Raw genomic sequence first — 19,980 nt, forward strand, 5'->3', positions numbered from 1 at the left:
GAGCGGACGCTTTAAGTGTGACCTATTATGCCCATTTTCACATGATGTAATATAAATCTCTGATGCCCTCAGAATGTGTCTGTGAAGTTTCAGCTCAAAATACCACCCAGATAGATTTTTTTATTATAGCTTGTCAAAGTTGCCCCTTTTTGGGTGTGAGGAAAAACGCATGTCCCATTAAATGCAAATGAGTTGCTGCTCCCCGCCCCGTTCAGAAAACGGCCAATCATTTACATGAGCTTTGGATACTGGAACAACATAACAGCCGAATTTCTCTCAGGCAAAACGTCAATAATACCCAGTAGCGGAGTGCAGCCTTACATGTTTTAACCGGAGTCGGACACAGATGGACAGACTCAGGAAGAGGCTGCAACTGTTAGGGCCCTATCTTGCACCCAGCGCAATTGACTTTGTACACCGACGCATGTATCATTCCTATTTTGCACCCAACGCACAGCAGACTTTTCCCTCCACAGATGCACGTCGTAAATTAGGGAATGAACTTGCGCTCCGGGGGCGGTTCAGCGAAAAGAGGAGCCGTGTTCCGACGTAGCATAGCATAGTTGTGACCAAAAGAAAAAAAATCAAAAAGCAGCAGCACATTTACAAAAACAGCATAAACTTTTGGCAGATTAAAGAGTACCTACCATAAGAAAATGTAGCAACAATACTCACGTGTTGCATTCCCAGTGTCTATAGGTGTGTTGATCTGATACTGCGCCCACTCCCTTGCAATTTGAAAGGCCTCAAAAGGGACAATTTTACAAGCCAGACGAACTGCTTCCACCTGATGAGACCTGAAAGCTGTTTAACAAATATTGTTAAGGGGTAAACCGAACGGTTGCACATTTTTATAGAAAGAGAAAGAAAAAAATATCAATGATCTTTAAAAATACAATAATATAGGTTGTATTCATATTCTTTCTTTGTGATCATTTTCAAACCATTTTATTTCTGCCATAACTTTACACATCACACAGGGCATGCACTGGTTGGTGTGGGATTTTTCTTCATCTGTTATTTATTTTCCTAACCACATCAAATTCAAAATCACATATTCATCATCCGCCTACAAGTCCATGTTCTCTCCTGTCCTCTACAGTCAGTGAATGGGCAGAATCAGCTGGTACCATCAGAAGGTACAAAATCAATAACTGGAACCTTTAATCTCTCACACACACACACACACACACACACACACACACACACACACACACACACACACACACGTCTGGTTCACTATCTTTTTGGGGACTCTCCATAGACTTAATGGTTTTTATACTGTACAAACTGTATATTCTGTCTCCTTACACTAACCCTACCCCTAAACCTACCCATCACACACAACTTTCTGCATTTTTACATTTCCAAAAAAACTCATTCTGTATGATTTATAAGCTTGTTTACCCATGAGGACCTCTATTTAGGTCCCCACTGTGACACGAGTCCCCATGAGTTTGTGTGCATTCAGGTTGAAGTCCCCACCAGGATAGAAAAACATGAACACACACACACACACACACACACACACACACACACACACACACACACACACACACACACACAAACACACAAACACACAAACACACACACTCCCTGTGGTGAAACAAGCTACAGATTGATCTGACTGCACTGACACTATTTGATGAGAACTGAGCTGGAAGATGACTTCACTGTTTTCTGCAGAGCTGCTTTACAGCCGAATTGAACTAATTTAGTGATTGATGATCTTTACACTGAAACTGAATCAACACTGAACTCACTTCAAGCTGAACAAAGGATTTGGAAAATTATAATCAGATAATTACAGGATTGTATATGTTTAGTTTATGCTCAGTACAAGAGTAAAACAATGTATTGTTAAAACAAAGTGAAAACTTTGAAAAAAAAAAGAATTTTAAATAAGCAATGTTGTCAGTAACTGGGTTTCTGTGTCACGTTGTCATCAGCTAAAGATTCTTGCTGTTAATCAACATGCAATGCATTGATTTACTTTTAAAAGTGTGCATAACCTTTAAAACTGATGTGATAGTACATTTAACTTACTATTTACTAACCAACAATAACTCACAATTAAAGAAGCAGTTGAAATCTTCATCACTATCAAAGTCCACTCTGGAGAATTCACAAGCTGGACAATCATTCTGGGAGGGAAATCCAGTCTGTAAAAGGCAAACAGAGCAATTAAGTATGATTAAGTATGATAGCAATTACTCAAAACTGCTCTGTGTCTGGGATACACAGCACTTACTTTCACAAGATTGATCTTTGCTGATCTTAAATATTTTATGGTCATTGGGCCAATTACAGGATCCCTCGAAATAATTTCATGTCGGAATAAGTTTCCCCAGGTCGTTTGCGTGGACGACCTCAGAAACTGTTTAGAGTAATATATAAATACATGGTTAAATATGAAATGCAAGATTTAGTAAAAAATCTTAAAGGTTGAGCACTGAGTAGCTATAATGCAGTTCAACCTGGCTGGGATGAGTAGTGAAGGCAAGAAGAGTTTCCATGTATTTATTCAGGTTAACAGGAACTCTAAAACACTAAAGAGAAACATAAAAATATTCTGCATTTCTCATAAGAGGAAAAAAGGATAAATGATACACAACAGTGATGCTCATGTGACCACCTCACCACTAGAGAGCAGATTTGGCTACCCAGGGCACAGAGAACCTGACACAGCCTCTTCAAAAAAGTGTATCTTCTTTCCACAACGGCACCCGATGATCTGAATTGGACGACGGACGGTTTTGGTTAAAACTAACAGGAGTGAACTCAGTTGTTCTAAATTAAGCCTGTGTTGGTTTTTAAGAGAAAAATGTAAACTCACTGGTTACACAGAGCTGCACCATCTGCCGACCTATAGTAAAATAAAATCCAAACAGAATTTTGCAGTCATTCGAACAGTATCATTTAGAGTATAAGTCATTTAGAGCAGGGTTCCTCAAATCTGTTCCTGCAGGGCCACTGTCCTACAGAGTTTAGTTTCAACTCTGATCAAACACACATGAACAACCTAATCAAGGTCTTCAGAAGTATTTTCACACTTGACATAGTTAACCCTGGGTCATTCTATAACCCCGGGTAAACGGAATCATGGGTTATCATGCTTCACGTTTCACACTGCTCATAATTTACCCGGAGTTAACAATTAATCCTGGGTATTCATAAGGAAACATTTCACATTGTACGTCCTTATTTGTATACTCGCGGTGCCAGTGTCACTGACTGGACAAAAGCAGCACGTGACCTGTTTACTTAAAGGCTCTAGCTGTCACATTCAGGTTAGTTTGGACTCGTTATGTTTTGTCATCATCTGCCTTTGTCCTCATTTGTTGTCACGGACACTAATTATGTTCAGTTGTGCACTCATCAGTCACCATCATTACCACCTGAATATAGGTTCAGTGTCCGGTGTCGTCTATGTATAGTGTGTGTTGCTACTGCCGGTTTGCCCATCCTGTGGAATATTTAGTGTTATTAAACTTGTTGGAACTTTATTCATCGCCTGTTTGCCTGTTTGTCAACCACTCGTGACACTAGCATTGCGCATGCTCATATTTGCTGACTGTAATAGTGTAAGAATTAAGAAATTAGAAAATACCGGACAGTCTGGTTGAAGAGCGATCAGACCATGAGAGGACAAAGGACATCTCTGGAAATTAACATTTGAACTCCCCCTTGTGCACTATCGAGACGAAAGTCTCACCTCTGAGTCATCCTAATCTACATCTCTTTCCCTCATCCCCCTCTCCTTCTCCCCCATGCGAAGATCACCAAAACTCACCCAAGAATATATGGTTTAATGTGAATGATTAACCGAGTATTATACATATTTAGTATCATTTGAAATCTCTCATTGCGACTGGTACAAATGTCTCATTTCCAAATAAGTAAAACAAAAGATAATAAGGTTTTTAAGAGTTTAGGGATACCTGGCACACAAAGGAAGGTGGTCCCCTAGACCAGTGGTTTTCAAACTTTTTAGAGTGGCGTACCCCCTGAGGCTTTTCACATCCTTCTGCGTACCCCCTCTCTGCAGTCGCACCTTTTTCAGTAAGGGACAATATTTGCCCCCTTAAATCGATTTTTAAATCGACCTTTACAAATACCTTTATAAAAGAAATAATGCTTTAAATAAAATAAAAAGTTCAATAGAGGAATATGCAGTGATGGTAAAACGAACTGACGCTTTGAAATATTAAATTAAAACTGCCAGTAGGTGGCGGAAAGTCACTGTCTTTATGAGTGAGTCATCGAGTCATTCATTCATTCAGTAAAAAAGCAAGTGGCTGTAATAATGAATGAATCATTGAATCATTGACTCTCACGATTTGTTCAAAGCAGCAGATTCGTTCACAAACACTGCTGTGGCTTTCGTTGGAGCTATTATTTTGTTGCAAAAAATACTGACAATACTGTTTTTGATCATCACTTAATATTAATACCTTTTGTTTGTTGGGCTGTTGTATAAAATCACTGTCACATTTGCAGTCGTGTGGATATTTGTATAATATGTGATCAACATTAAACACAGGAACTCACGCAGAGTATGTATCTATATCGAAGAGAGTTTGAATATTAAATCAATCTCAATGCACAGTCTAGTGTCTATATTTGTTCCTTGTGCTAGTAAGTACTAAATCCCCACTTTTACAAAAGTAGGCTACATTGTCGAGAACGGCAGTATAGCGCGATTTGCCAAGGCCCCCCCAGGGCTACGTGTACCACAGTTTGAGAACCACTGCCCTAGACAAATGAGTGAATGTTTCTAACTACAAAAGGTAAGAATGAAACGGTCTCTTCTTCACTCCAATTGTCGCGTACAAAAAATGGGTCCAGAACAGGGTTTCATATCCAAGAGTAAAAAGCGGTCCTAACCCGCATCTAAATTACAAGTGTGCAACGCTCTTTTACCTTGGGTTAATTAAAAGCAGTGTTTAGAATGACGATAACCCGTGGTTAAGCGCAGTGTGAAAAGTCCTAGAGATACTAGAAAATTGCTGGTAGGTGAGTTTGATCAGGTTTTAAGTTAAACTCTGCAGGACAGTGGCCCTCCAAGGCCAGATTTGAGGAACCCTGATTTAGAATAAGCTTAAACGTTTACTTACTGTGCAGCAGACAGGATATAGTTCATGATGACATCATCAAAGAGTACCAAAAATGGCTTGCACTCCTTTAAATCACCCTGTGGAAAAAAATAATTTGCTCAATCAAAAACACTTCAACTGATCACTCAAACATAAACTCTTGACACTAAATAGCACTAAAATTAACTTCACACAACATAGTGCTGGTAGTCGAGGCTTGACAGTAAAGGGATAGTGATAGTTCAACCCAAACATCAAAATTAGCCCATGATTTACTCACCCTCTATCCCTCCTAGGTGTATATGACATTCTTCTGTTAGACGAATACAATCGGAGTTATATAAAAAAAATGTCCTGGCTCTTCCAAGCTTTATAATGGCCGTGAATGGACGGTTCTGTTTTGAAGTCCATAAAAGTGCATCTATCCATCATAAAAGTGCATCTATCCATCATAAAAGTGCATCTATCCATCATAAAAGTGCATCTATCCATCATAAAAGTGCTCCACATGGCTCCGGGGGCCTTCTGAAGTGAAGCGTTGCGTTTGTGTAAGAAAAATATCCATATTTAAAACTTTATCAACTAAAATAACTAGCTTCCGACAGACGGCCGTACGCATTGATTTACAGCGAAAGAGTAACCCTTGACTTAACGCATTGATGAACACGGAAGTGCGGAGGATAGAGCAAAACAAAACACCAATCATGAATTAGAAGTCTAAAACGAGAAATTTTTAAAGATTAATGTCAGAGGTGCTTGAGTTTGTTGCCCAGCCCTGTTTGTTTGAACCGCTCCTACATCCTACGTCATACATCGTCAAGTGTTACTCTTTTGGCGTACAGTAAGTCGACTTGCGTAGGCCGTCTGCCGGAAGCTACAGGTAGTTATATTTTTCTTACACGAACGCATCGCTTCATCGCCTTTTTTAACCCCCCAGAGCCACGTGGAATACTTTTATCATGGATGAATGCACTTTTATGGACTTCAAAACAGAAACGGCCATTCACTGCCATTAAAAAGCTTGGAAGAGCCAGAACATTTATGTTTGTCTCTTACTCAATTCTCAGTGCCACTTGAGTTGGAAAAATAGAATACAGTGCAATCAGTCGGACGTACAGTGGATAGTTATAAAAATAATTAAAATAGTAAAAAGATGACACATAGATAAACTTCTCATCTGGTAAAAAAACGCTGTATCATATTTTGCACAGCTGCTTGTTTTACTGTGAGATTTTCCCATGTTGATTGTACTGTGACTGTGGTGTTCTTTCGGGGCGCATAAATAATCTTTTGGAGATTGGAAAATACCTTTCAGTTGACATTTCAATTAAAGAATGACACCAGATTGCGACACCTTTATAGCTCTTGCTCTCTCCCTTCGTTTTGCTTGAGTGTAATGACTGAATATCCTCAGTTGTCTGACGCTGCCGTGAAATTATTTCTTCCTTTCGCCTCTACTTATCTGTGCGAGGCTGGATATATTGACTGCCTTAAACAAATTACCGAAATCAGCTCCGGGTGAAGGAAGACATCAGGCTTGCCCTGTCCAACATTGAACCGCAAATTGCGCTTCTTTGTAAAAGGAAGCAAAAATCACCTGCTGATTCCTACAATCAACATGCTATTTTATTCAGAATGGTGGAACTTACATAGAACATACAAATACAAACTCAATTAGTAAGTACAGAAAAAAGAAAACACATGCAAATATAAAAAAACCCTGCAAATTAAGAAAACATCTTCATCAGTTTCACAGCACATGTGTGCTCCAAATACTCACAACACATCCAAATACAGAAACTCGCTGCAGACCACAGCGGAAATATTTCCAGGGGACCCCAGTGAGTGACGAACACGGCTGGGACATGCTTATTGCTCAATACATAGATGACATGTTAATAATGACATACAATTTTGTATACAATATGCAAAATGTATTAGAGTTAACAAAGAGCTGAAAACGAAAAAAAAAAAACTAAATAGAGAAAAAGAAAATGAGGGTAAGATATTAATCTTATACATCAGTAACATCGTAAACATTCTTTGGAATTGTATGTTTAAGTAAGTTTCATAGGTAAGAAATGTAAGGTAATGTAGGGTCCAAAGATGAGACAGCAATTTTTAAAGTTGAGACACTCACACATAGATAAATAAAGCATATTATAAAAACTTTTTTGTATAAAATATATTTATTTGCAACAGTTTTGTTAGCAGCAATAAGAAGAAATTTCTATCCCAAGAACAGCTACTCAGCTGATGGACACCGTGCTGCGTTGTCATGGGGTGAAAATAATGAGGAAATTACTTTGGCTAAATCCGAAACTGCCCCCTAAACCCTCATTCACTATTCCCTATGTTAGTCCACTTATTCAGAAGGAGTGAATGAAAACGAGTGAGTGAATTCGGACAGCCGATAATCGTACATCGGCTGTACACAGCCGGGTTTGTCACTTATTAGGGTCCCTGAAAACATTTCCTATGTGTTCTGTGCTATTTGCAGCACGTTTCTTTATTTGTTTGTGTTGTGAGTATTTGGAGCACATCTGTGTTGTAAAACTGATGAAGATGTTTTCTTAATTTGTTGTTGTTTTTTCTATTTGCATGTGTTTTCTTAAGTTGCAGCGCGTTGAGCTCTCTCAGCCACCGTAGAAAAGTGTTAGTGTACTAGACTCCAATGACAGCAATGAGTTGCAGCATAAATAAATAAATGTGGAAAATTATATTTCAGAAAAGCAGCTGAAAAGAGAAAGTAGAATAATGTAAATGCAGCAGTCACTCACTTTCCTGCTAATGGCAATTAGCAGACACTCTGCAGCTTCCAACTGAAGCTCGGGCTCGCTAAGCAACAGGCACAAGATCTCCAAAAGACGGCAGTTTTCATTGGTGATGTGGCTCAGAGCAACCCAATCAATGTAGCCAGCCAGAGTGTTGAGAGTGGCCACACCAACTCGCCAGTGAGCTTTTGTCTGGGAGTAAAAGACAAAAAACACAGCTAATTTCATCAGACAAATACGCTACTAGATGGTGAATGTAGAGCAGACAGATTACATTAAGAAACTTTAGGAAAGCATTTAAAAATTAAAAAAATATATTTTTTTAAAGAACTTAAATACAAGCCTCAAATCTTTTGTGGCATCCTTCCATCAAATGTGTTTAAGCATTACCCGAGAAAGGATTGAATGTTATATTTGAATATATATATAGGAAAGTTAGCTTTTAGCAATTATGGTCTAAAGATCATCAGAGCCAAATTTTGTGCATATCTGATGAACAAAAACAATTCAAAATGCCTGACAGATAATATTGAAAAATCGGATAAAAGCTTTTGTCCGTTTACATTTACATTTATCAGACGCTTTTTTCCAAAGCGACTTGCATTGCATTTCAAGGTACACATTTTACATTCTTATCAGTTCTTGCTTTCCCTGGGAAATGAACCCATGACCTTGCTGTTGCAAGCGCCAACGCTCTACCGTTTGGGCTACAGGGAAGCTCAAATACATTACTGTGAGAATTTGAGAATATATCAATCATAAACAATTACTGTACAATACTGTTAAGTTTTATCATTTGCTTTGCTTATTTGACATCTGTTAATTTCTCAAAATGCATGAAAAGAAAATTCTACTAGGCCTAGCTCTGTAACCAACAGAATCTCAAATTCATTTTTACAGCAGAATGCTACCATAGAGGACTTCTATCTGTGAAAATAACAGGCTCCTCTCTGGTCCCTCAGCAGAGATAATCAATGCCAAAATGAAGGGAATAAAAACTAAAATAAAAAGATTATTCACACATATTGTTACGGCAAGTATACACAAGAGAGGAAGATGGGTTGTGAATAGTGAGTTTATTTAACAATAGTTCAGTGATGAGGTGAGCAGGTGAGGAAGAGTCCAAACGAAGATCTTGGTGGAGGAAGACGCTGGAGACAGGGAGATCGCTGGAGACAGGGGGAATAGTGGAGCTCTGGAGGCTGACGAGGACGTGGCTTATTCGGAGCAGGAAGCCTCCAGGGCGGTGCTGGTTTAGGTGGCTAGGGCGGAGCCGGCAGCTCAGGGGACCTGTTCAGAGCCGGCAGTAAGGGTATATGGCCCCCACAAAAAAAATCTTGGGGAGCTCCAGGTGTCGCTGGGATGAACTCTGGACGGGGACAGAAACTTGAGCTCCCATTGGACCTTGAGCAAGGATGGAGACTGGAACCCCCAAAGGACTCTGGACGAGGGCGGTGACTGAAGTCACTTCTGGGCTCTGGGTGAGGACGAAAACTGGAGTCACTTCTGGACTCAGGACGAGGACGGAGACTGGAGATTCAGGTGCGGCGGCGGCCATCTTGGACGGGGGCTCAAGCGCGATGGCAGCAGCCATCTTAGCAGAAGGCTCTGGCATGGCAGTGGCCATCTTGTAAGAGGGCTCTGGAACGGCGGCAGCCATCTTGGGACAAGGCTCTGGAACAGCGGCCATGACGGGACGAGACTCTAGAATGGCGGCAGCCATCTTGGGACAAGGCTCTGGAACAGCGGCCATGACGGGACGAGACTCTAGAATGGCAGCGGCCATCTTGGGACAAGGCTCTGGAACAGCGGCCATGACGGGACGAGACTCTAGAATGGCAGCGGCCATCTTGGGACGAGGCTCTGGAATGGACATGAGTTCACAATCGCTTGAAAGGCCGATGGTGAACGGGGACTCACAGCTGGCCAACACCCACTCCACAAAAGCCTCGAAGTTCTCTCGAGGTCCCACACCAGGCAGGCATGCCTTCGTCTCCGCATTGAAGCTAGTATGGAAAAAGACACTCAGTGATCGGTCGGGGAAAGAGGTAAGGCAAGCCAGGTCGAGGAACGCCTCGAGAGAATGCTGGTCTTAGTCCATGCATAGTAGAAGCACAGCAGGATAAAAAAAAAAAAAAAAAAAAATACATGACTTCTTTAATATTTTCACAGTGGACGCTCTTAAAGAAAAAATAAGTGTTTTCAATTATTGACATTCAAGCACATTTCAAACCTGACTGTTCTAATATCGGATATAAATAACCAATATAAAATCAAGCATTTTCCAAACTCTGTACAAACCCTGTTAGATGTAGGAGAGTTGACCAGATCTCAGATTTTCAACAGACTTCATTTGAAATTTACTCAGATGCTAACAAATCCATTCTCATTAACGTGTTTTAGCTATTTGCATGCATGCAACAAGGTTCGATCTGTGCCAGATATCAGTAAAAAAAAAAAAAACGATTTTGACAATTACTTGACAGTGTAAATGCTGCCTATAAAGTTAGTTGCGTCTGGAATTTACATTCAAGCTAATTTGAGTCTCTGGGTTCTAGCACTTTCATTTAAGCTTTGGTCAGTCAAAATCATGGGTTAACAAAATCCTGGGTTATCTTTATCTATGTTTCACACTGTTCATTTGTTACCCTGAGTAATTAATTAATCCTAGAAATTCATGTTATGTTTCGCACAAGGTTTCAAATGAACCTTTTTTGGCCCCTAATAAGAACAGCACTAACCCCTTTCAAAAAATTATACCTGACAAATAAAAATAAATAATCTGACTCACCTTCAAATCCAGACCAGCATCACATTTCTAGAAAACAACATGAATAAATCTATTCAAATCATATGAACGTGACAATATTCTGTTGCATGCACCAGACTGTAGAAAAAGCACACAAATCATTTCAAAAATGTTTTGCATATGATCATGAATGTCTGAAGAACTCACCAACTTGTTGTACTCATTCATATGAAGCTGCAGAATCAAAATGCCACGCAGGAAGGTGAAGATGCTGTCCATATTCTCCGTAAGGGTTTGCTGGATATCTCGCCGTCTTTCAGTGGGTAATGTCTGAAATGTGATCACGTCCTCAGCTAACCGCAGAAGGACAAGCATTACGAGTTCTGTCTGAGCATCCTAAAGAGAATTAGATAGTTTATTCAATTTAGTTTATTTTACATGCCATTATTTACTAGGGCTGCCCTTGAATAAAAAAAATTCTAGTCGACTAGTCGTCGTTCATTTAAGTGATTAGTCGACTAATTGCACGTGTATATTAATAAGTCATGTCATAACAATGAGCCTTTAATTGCCATATATATATATATATATATATATATATATATATATATATATATATATATATATATATATATCACATAGCCTAATCAGTGCTCAAGCGCACACATAAAGCTTGCCACAGCGCACCGGCAATAGTAACAATTATGAATGTGTCGTGAAAAAAAAAAAGGATACTGTCTAAACATTTTAATAATTTATTGATAATGTTTTCTGTGTTTTCGGCTGCAGAGATTAAGTCGATGATGCTGACTCGTCATCTCCGCATTAGTGGATGTTCCTATATGCACGTTTCATACGGATTAATCTGAGAACATCTGTTTTCCACTTGAATTGGTTGACAATCGTTTGATATTTCAAGCTTTCTATGGATATATTTCTCATGTCTGTGAGGCAAGCATCCTATATTCTGAGTTTTGGTTCATTTATGTGACGCGCTGCAGTTCAGGGAGACAGAGACATCAGAAAGCGCATTGAATTGGTTTCAATATTTTACAAAAGTACAAAGTTGTTATTGTGAGTTTACACAAATAAAAGTAGATCATTTCCAGTTTGGAATAATGTATTACTCTTATGTGTATGACCAAAAAAGTGACAGAGTATTTTAAGGAATGCAAGTGATTGCGCCGGCACATCCGTCATGCATTAAGTGTGCTATACTTTAGCTTCCACACTCCGCACAAACACTGCGCCTAATAATAGCACACGTTTAATCTAGGTTAACGTTAGAGTGAGCAGCCATGTAAAGTTTATACTACTTACATGTTTCAAATGATAAGCCATATTTGAGGTTGATGGATGATAGGTGAACGTTTGGATTTTCTGCCCCACAGACTGTAATTAATTACCACATGACCTGCCGTTAACGATCGGTTCCTGACGGACTGCGTGACTTCGCCACTTCCTGTGGAGTTTTTTTTCTGCGACTTACCGACTAATAAAATCTTGGTCGACTAAGCCTGTTAGTCAACTATTAGGGGGCAGCCCTATTACTTACTAAATCTGAATGCAAAATGCTAAGATCAACAGAGTGTTCTCACACTGACTCCTGAAGATTCCTGTAGAGTTTAGTTCCAACCAGGTGTGTCAAATTTGACAAATTTTATCTCAAGATTTTGCCAATTACAATAATAATACAAAAATTATTGTTGGTGTCTTGGCTAGTTTGGGCTTGTCATGTCCAGCTAAATCCCAAAGCTTTTAATTTTCTTCATATTCTGTGCAGTACTCTATGGAAACTTACATCAAAGCAGACTCTCTCTGCCGTCAACATGTTGCAGACACCCAGAACTCTACCCCAGAACCCATCATTTCCACATCCCTAATCGTGGCGAGTCGAGAGGGACCACAAGACTGAGACACTATGACCCTGTTTACACGTGGTATTAAGATTTTGGTCAATCGGATCACAAGTAGACGAGGGAGACACATTCCCGTTTACACCTGGTGTTTTAATCCGTCTTTTTCAACCATTTCTGTCCTGATTTCTTTGAAGGGAGGGTCTATGGGCGGGTAAATGTATGGGATTTTGCAGATCTTTCGATCTAATGGACGAATCAAGTTTGTTGAACATCTGTTTACATATGAATGAGCCCGGAGACGATGAAAAAACATAAGGAGATTAGGTATATTAGAAAGCAGGAAAAAAACAGACCCTGTTTTTTAATAAACTTTCTAGACCTTAAGTTCAGTGTGTAGACATCCATTCTTCTTTTTTCTGCACCAGAGTCTTATTCTGGGTTTTGGATGTGCACACCTACTTTGTATTTTTTGGAACTAAACTCTGACAGGAAGGCATAACTTCAGGAGCAGGATGAAGCAGACCTGTCCTACAACATCAAGCCAAAACTCTTGATACCCCCATAGCAGCCAGGGCCTCCATCTCAGTCAGCATATCGGGCCAGTGCTGCGGCCACTCTCTCTTGATCATCTCAACTACTATGCGTGAGAGCGCATCCTTAACATGACATTCCTCTTGCAGAATTGGATGTGTACCCTAAAACAGAACATTAAGTCATATAAATAAATAAGAAATCTTCACAAAGCATGTAATAAGATAATTAAGTAGACAATTCCAAGATGCTCACATCTGACAACAGGCCCATAGTGCAGTTCTTCAGCCGGAGCTTTTCTTGTGGTGCCATGTTATTCCACCGAAACCTGTTCAGAGAAGAATGTGTTCAGTTTAGTGTTCAGTGTTCACTATACCTATGTTTCCATCCACCCAATTTGGGAAAAAACTCATTCGCTCAACTGAGGTGGATATTTTTTGTATCAAATAAGAAGACATGCATATAAACTATGAAGGAAAACCATTTACAGAATAAACTCCTTGATGCATTAACTCGTTTGACTTTGTCCCAACAGAGGATGTGATTGGATAACTGGACTAACCAGCAGACCAATTTACACCTGGTATTAAGACGCGTTTTGGTCGATTGGATCACAATTAGACGAGGCAGACACATTCCCGTTTACACCTGATATTTTAATCTGTCTCTTTTGTCCACTCTCAATCACTTCTGTCCGGATTTCGTTGAGGGGAGGGTGTATGGGTGGATAAATGGGCCGCAAGACCAAGCCGAACGCTGTGAGTACGTGTTAGATATCAGGAATGGTGAGAGAATATTGTGCTTTGTACGTTTTCGTCTTCAAACCAAACTTGGGTCTCCAGTCGACACACTTTAAATCCCGTCTGGCTAGCACGCTTCTCATAATGTTCACGCATTAGGTCAGTAGGCGGAGAGTAGTAGTAGTCTTTTGTGGCTGTTCGAACGCATTCGACCACATGAGCGTTTACACTACGAAAGCCATCCGGTCTAAAGCAATTTCGGAAGTGGAAATACCCGTTTACAGCTGTATTTAGAGAATCGTCTACATGTGATCCGATCGACCAAAACGATTAATACCAGAGGCCTGTTTCAGAAAGGAGGTTAAGTGAAAACTCTGAGTACGTTAACCCTGAAATGAGGGAAACTCTCGGTTTTCCGTTTCAGAATGGCAGGTATGTCAAGCCCGTTTCTGAAAGAGCGATTACTTGTTACCACGGTAACTTACCCAGTGTGAACCTAACCTGGTCGGGAGCAGGTTTTCTTTGGTAAACCCAGTTTCAATCGGTCTCATCCCCGTAAGTGACGTTTAATTTTAATGCTTATTTAATGTTTTTCTTACTAAGTTTTTTTGTCTTATTTTAAGTATTTGCATTTTCTATATACAAAATTTTGTCCTGTTTCCTGTGGGGGGGAAAATCAAGTGCATTTTACTTAAAACAAGTAAAATTATTTGCCAGTGGGGTTAAGAAAAATAATCTTAATGCAAAAGGAAACAAGATTATTTTTCTTACCCCACTGGCAGATAAATTACAAAATAGGAAAAAATGCACTTAAATTAGTTTCCGAAAATGAAAACGATTACTGTATGGAATGGAAGGATGGAAGGGTAGAGATATATGCTGTAACCACCACAGCTGTTAAATAATATGTCTATGTGGTGTTTTTAATAGAAAAACCTCCATAAAACTGCAGTCAGCCAAAGACAGTCAAAAACACGGTTTGAAATCGCTGGTGTTTCTGACGTCACAAACTACCTTGGTAACCAATCAGATCAAAGAGTGATCGTCAACTAGTGGATCTCTGAGCTGAGTGAGTGAGTGGAACACAAAGGTGTTTTAGACACTTACTTGACTACATGCTCCAGTATCTGCAGCCCAAAGTGTCTGACCACTGCCGTCTGTGATTTCTCCGCTAACTGAAGTCCACATTCAACACAGAAGGGACATTTCTTTTTGAAATCTTCAATAAACTATAACAACAAAGAAACCTATTAAAACATTTAACAACTTAACATCTAGTAGGGCTGCAACACAAAATTCATGGATCAGTAAACCTCAGTTTTGGGGTGACTGTTCAATACAGCAGTGACCAGAAAATCTCCCTTAAATTACTTGTTTTATAAACAAAGTTCTTAGCACAGTCATATGCAATTAAAGGGATAGTTCACCCAAAAATGAAAATTCTGTCATCATTTACTCACCCTCATGTCGTTCCAAACCCGCAAGACTTTCGTTCATCTTCAGAACACAAATGAAGAGTGATTTCTGTCCCTCCACTGGCAGCTACGCAACTACCACTTAGCCTAAATTAAATCTGTTCATCATATAAAGCGATTGAGTCTCTTCAGAAAATTTGGACTAAACTGCTCGATTCACATGGTTTAGCTTTTCGATCTCTTTACGAACTTTTTGAAGCGTCAAAGTGGTAGTTGCGTAATCAGATTTCAGATTTCATCTAAAAGATCTTCATTTGTGTCCAGAAGATTAACAAAAGTCTTACGGGTTTGGAACAATGAGGGTGAGTAGATGACAGAATATTAATTTTTGGGTGAACTATCCCTTTAATTATAATATTTTAATATATGGATAATATCAATATAACTTTTTTTTTAAATAATTTTTTATTTAAATATCCTGCAACCCCCTTGTAAGTTTGCTGAGGCCCCCTATTGGGCCCCGGCCCCCTGGTTGAGAATCACTGGTCTAGTTCGATATGTTTATTTTATTTTTGTATATTGTATTTTTTTTTTTTTACATTTTGGTCTTGTAATTCCAATAATATTCATGTAGCCTATCTGTATCCGTTCGGCAGCATCCCTTGAGTAAATATATTATCATGTGCATACAATATTTTATGTATGAGAGATACTCATTGACAGTGTCACCTAGTGCAACCTTCTTTATGCTTCCGGATTGATATCGCTAAGGTTAGTATTAGGCCTATAAAGCAACACATAAGAACATAAACAGAACCAAAATAAGATTATGAATTGATCATTTGAATAAACATGAAATAAATAAAAATGGGAGTTTCCAAAACAATGTTTTTCTAATGTGACCTCCATAATATGAATGTACGTATCAACACATACATAATTAAAGCTGCAAGAAGCGATGAAAGAGCCCTTGCACCAGTGCCACGCTACTCGTGGTTTTAGGAAAAAAGAGCATGTTGGACAATATGCATTTAAGTAGGTAAATATAGGAGGATTACGTCAAAGCCATTTGTATTTGCCACAGTTCCTGCTGCCAGCTGGTGGCGCTATGACCTTTGCTAAATTTTAGCATGTAGATGTGTTCAGGCCAGGACTCTCACCAAAAATGTTAAGCTTGGGGGAGATTGGATATTGCATGTTTCTGTAACAACAACTTCCTGTTTCATGGCATTAATAACCTGCATAACACTTAGCTAAGTGTTGCTAGCATGTTTTAACATGTTTTTAACATGTTTATCACTCGCTGTCAATTTTTATTATGTTGCTAGGAGTGAATCACAGTGTTAAACATGTCACTTCATGTTGCCAGCAGTTGGCACCATGACTAACTGAATAAGGGCATTCAGATTCAGTGTTCAGGCAGGACTCTTATCAAACATGTTAAGTTTGGGGCAGATGAGCATTGCATGCCTGAGTTACAATAACATCCTGTTTCATGGCATTAATATCATGCTTTAGCACTTAGCTACGTGTTGCTAGCATGTCTTAGCAGGTTTCTAACATGTTATGTGTGAAGTTTGGGGCAGATTGGACATTGTATGCGTGAGTTACAACAACTTCCTGTTTCATGGCATTAATAGCATGCTTTAACACTCAGCTAAGTGTTGCTAGCATGTTTTAACATGTTTCTAGCCTGTTTAACACTTGCTGGCACTTTTTAATGTTGCTACTAGGAGTGCATCACAGTGTTAAACATGTCACTTCCTGTTGCCAGCAGGTGGCACTATGACTATAACTGAAAATGGGCATTCAGTGTTCAGGGCAGGACTCTTATTAAACATGTTAAGTTTGGGGCAGAATAGACATTGTTTGCTTGAGTTACAGCAACTTACTCTTTCATGGCGAAACAAAAAATTTGTCTCTTTGACGAAAACTCAAGATATTCGCAATTTATCACAAAGGCCTTATGATTAAACTCACCAAATATGAAGATAATCCGATTAAAACTCTAGGAGAACTTTGTTAAAGTTGTTTTTATTGCATTAAAAAGAATATTAACACACACTTACAGATTATCACAATGTTTTCAACTGTGACATTCATAATAGCATCAAGGAAACAAACAAAAAAAAGATTTAAAAAAAGAACAAAAAAACTATAAAGGGGATAATGTACAAGGAATTACCAAGATAAAAGTATATAAAAAAATGTATACATCTGTTTTGCTTTTCCATTTCTTGCATCTTTCAGGGCCTCAAAATAATACAGAAAAGCAAACGCACACCTTATGGGTTACAAAAAGCTCCTTATTGTGCCGAAAGGTTGGTAATTAAAGCTGCAAGCAGCATTTATCGGGGTTCAATCAATTAAGGCCTTTAAGCACATAAGCATTTAAGACATTAAGTTTTATTTAGCAAGCTTTTAACCACTGAAATAATAGATGGAAAAGTCCATTTACAGCCAATACAGGCAATTTACCATAGGATATATATGGTTTTCAAAGCTTTTTAACAGTTATAGCGCCACCTAAGGTCCGATCTACATGAAATTTTGCATGCTTGTTTAGAATGTTATGGCACATATGCTCACCAATTTTCGTGAAGTTCTGAGTTTTCGTTTAGGATTTATTGATCTAGAGAGTCCAGAGAATTGTCCTAGACTGGTCTGGTTCCGATCGGGCGAAAAACCAGGGACTAGTTCGCAAAAGTAGGTTTTGGACAAAATGCGACATAGCAGAAAATTGTTCCTGCCTAAATCGAATTTGGATTTCATGCTTGAACCCCTAATAAATGTGCTTAATTCTTTCCCCGCCATTTACGGAATTTTCCGGCTTTCAGTGTTTTCATTGTTACTACACATCTTCTGAAAGAGTACAGAATCTCCTGATCAAAAAACAGGTGAATAAGAAGCAGAAACAAGCGATAGCATTATGTAAAATAACGTTGATCATCAACACTAAACAGCATATAAATCAAAACTGTCTAATGTTACTGAATGAAATGTCGACCCAGGATGAGCTTTAGGACCGTGGATGTGGGGGTGTTGATGGACTCGATCTACTTCATCTGTGTTTTGATCATCGTTCTGAATCCGATTCAGATGTAGTCTTTGACAAAAACGTGAATTTTGGTGGCGACATTACAAAATGTTGCTTTAAAAAAAAAAAAAGAAACTTACCCACATTCAAGTGTTGATAAAAAAAATGCATGAAGCTAGAATTATTTTTTTTATTTTTTTTTATAAGCAGAGGGTCTGTTCTTTCTTTTGACATATTGCATGTTCAGATATATTCATACAACAAAATTGAAAATTGTGCAAATTATCAAATACTTTTTTAAAAAACACTGGCAGGGAAAGAGAGTGTGCAGTTTTCTTTGTTTATTATTTGTTCATTTTTCTTTGTGTAGGCTGTATAGCAATTCCCATTCATAATTATTAAATTAATCACCAAATTTTGCTCCAAACTCTTCTTACACAATAAGAATCTTAGAACAGATAACCGGATCTTCAAATTGTGAGTTTAAATATTATTCAATGTAAATCCCAAAAATTCCAATCTCATGTCTCTGAAACATCTTGAGAAATCAAATTAATAACTTTATATCATATAACTTCTTTAACTTTATTTGTGAGACAGTTGGTAAACTCCAGACCTCTTTCCATTCAATCTGGTTATTGAACTCCAAAATGGTGTGCATTTAGGTCGTGATATATTTCTGCATGTTTTAGGAGTTCGTTAAAGTACGACACCTGGAAATGGCAAAAACTGCAGAAGAAATTAAAAACGGACTTACTGTTGCGTTTAGGAGTTTGCTTCAATATACTTTTTAGAAGGTTTTATTGGGACATTACATGTACCGAATTTCGTAGACCAATGTGAAACGTAGCGGGAGGGGCGCTTCGTTGAAATTTTGTAGGTGGCGCTATCGAGCCATTTTGCCACACCTAATTCTGAAACCCACACGTTTAATACATTTTCGACAATTTTGACGCATGTGCAAAGTTTCATGATTTTTCGAGCATGTTTATGCCATCAAAAATGCGATTAATTTTATAATAATTTCGAAATAATAATAATAATAATAAACCAAGCAACTCCAAGACGGAATTCCTAATAACCGTTTAATTGTGTTTGATAGAGGATAATTCACCTGAAGGGCCTCCAGGCGGTATATTTGACTGGATTCTGCCTCCATCGTCACATTCACAGCCTTTATAAGCTCATGGCACAAAGCATGTATCGGTTCGGCCATGGCTTTAAGCACGTCCAGCGGCTGGGATGTAAAACACCAGCACGCTTCACTCCTAGTTCATCACCTCTATGGATGTGCATGAAAACAAACACACGGGTCTCTGCTGTCTGTGGACCGCCTTAATCAAGATGGCGGAAGTTCCGTGCCCTCTGGGGATTGTAGTTTTTTAATGTTATTGACAAGCGTCACGTTAGTTTTACATTCACATTCGCTGAATATACACTTTCTTTTTGTCTCGGTTCTATTGAAGTATATATAAATGCCACAGTTAGTTTAAATAACATTCAACAATAGTTTGGGCATTATAACCTGTGCACCTGTGAATGTTCAGATGGATGTGTGTGAGTGTGACCGTCTAAAATTCCTCCCACTTCGTTTTCATTTAGAAACAAAATTGATACGTCATATTTGCAAAACCATATGAAATTGTTTTATAAAAGGCGCCATTCTACAAGTTTAGCCTGCGTTATTGTTTTATTGATGATGTCTTTTCTTGACCAGCAGGTGTCGATAGTACGCTTAGTTTGAAACCGAATCAAATGGTTGTTGATTCAGAGTTTCTA

General features: G+C 38.7%; 1 protein-coding gene across 1 annotated transcript in view; it reads right to left on the reverse strand.

The window, feature by feature from the left end:
- LOC311069823 (exportin-5-like) overlaps positions 1-19,656 on the reverse strand; it is a 50,671-nt gene extending 31,015 nt beyond the window's left edge. Inside the window, exons 1-14 of the mRNA XM_084093293.1 lie at positions 19,316-19,656; positions 14,857-14,978; positions 13,265-13,337; positions 13,036-13,173; positions 10,827-11,015; positions 10,662-10,688; positions 7,877-8,062; positions 5,118-5,194; positions 2,837-2,866; positions 2,641-2,734; positions 2,478-2,549; positions 2,252-2,377; positions 2,072-2,162; positions 676-804 (exon numbers count right to left, since the gene is read on the reverse strand). Coding sequence (XP_083949419.1) covers positions 676-804; positions 2,072-2,162; positions 2,252-2,377; positions 2,478-2,549; positions 2,641-2,734; positions 2,837-2,866; positions 5,118-5,194; positions 7,877-8,062; positions 10,662-10,688; positions 10,827-11,015; positions 13,036-13,173; positions 13,265-13,337; positions 14,857-14,978; positions 19,316-19,417 — 1,456 coding nt within the window. The 5' untranslated portion in view covers positions 19,418-19,656. The remainder of the gene's footprint in view (positions 1-675; positions 805-2,071; positions 2,163-2,251; positions 2,378-2,477; positions 2,550-2,640; positions 2,735-2,836; positions 2,867-5,117; positions 5,195-7,876; positions 8,063-10,661; positions 10,689-10,826; positions 11,016-13,035; positions 13,174-13,264; positions 13,338-14,856; positions 14,979-19,315) is intronic.
- Positions 19,657-19,980: the final 324 nt, after the last annotated feature.

Source organism: Abramis brama (genome assembly GCF_963993115.1).
Source record: "Abramis brama genome assembly, chromosome: 19".
Classification (NCBI taxonomy): Eukaryota; Metazoa; Chordata; class Actinopteri; order Cypriniformes; family Leuciscidae; genus Abramis; species Abramis brama.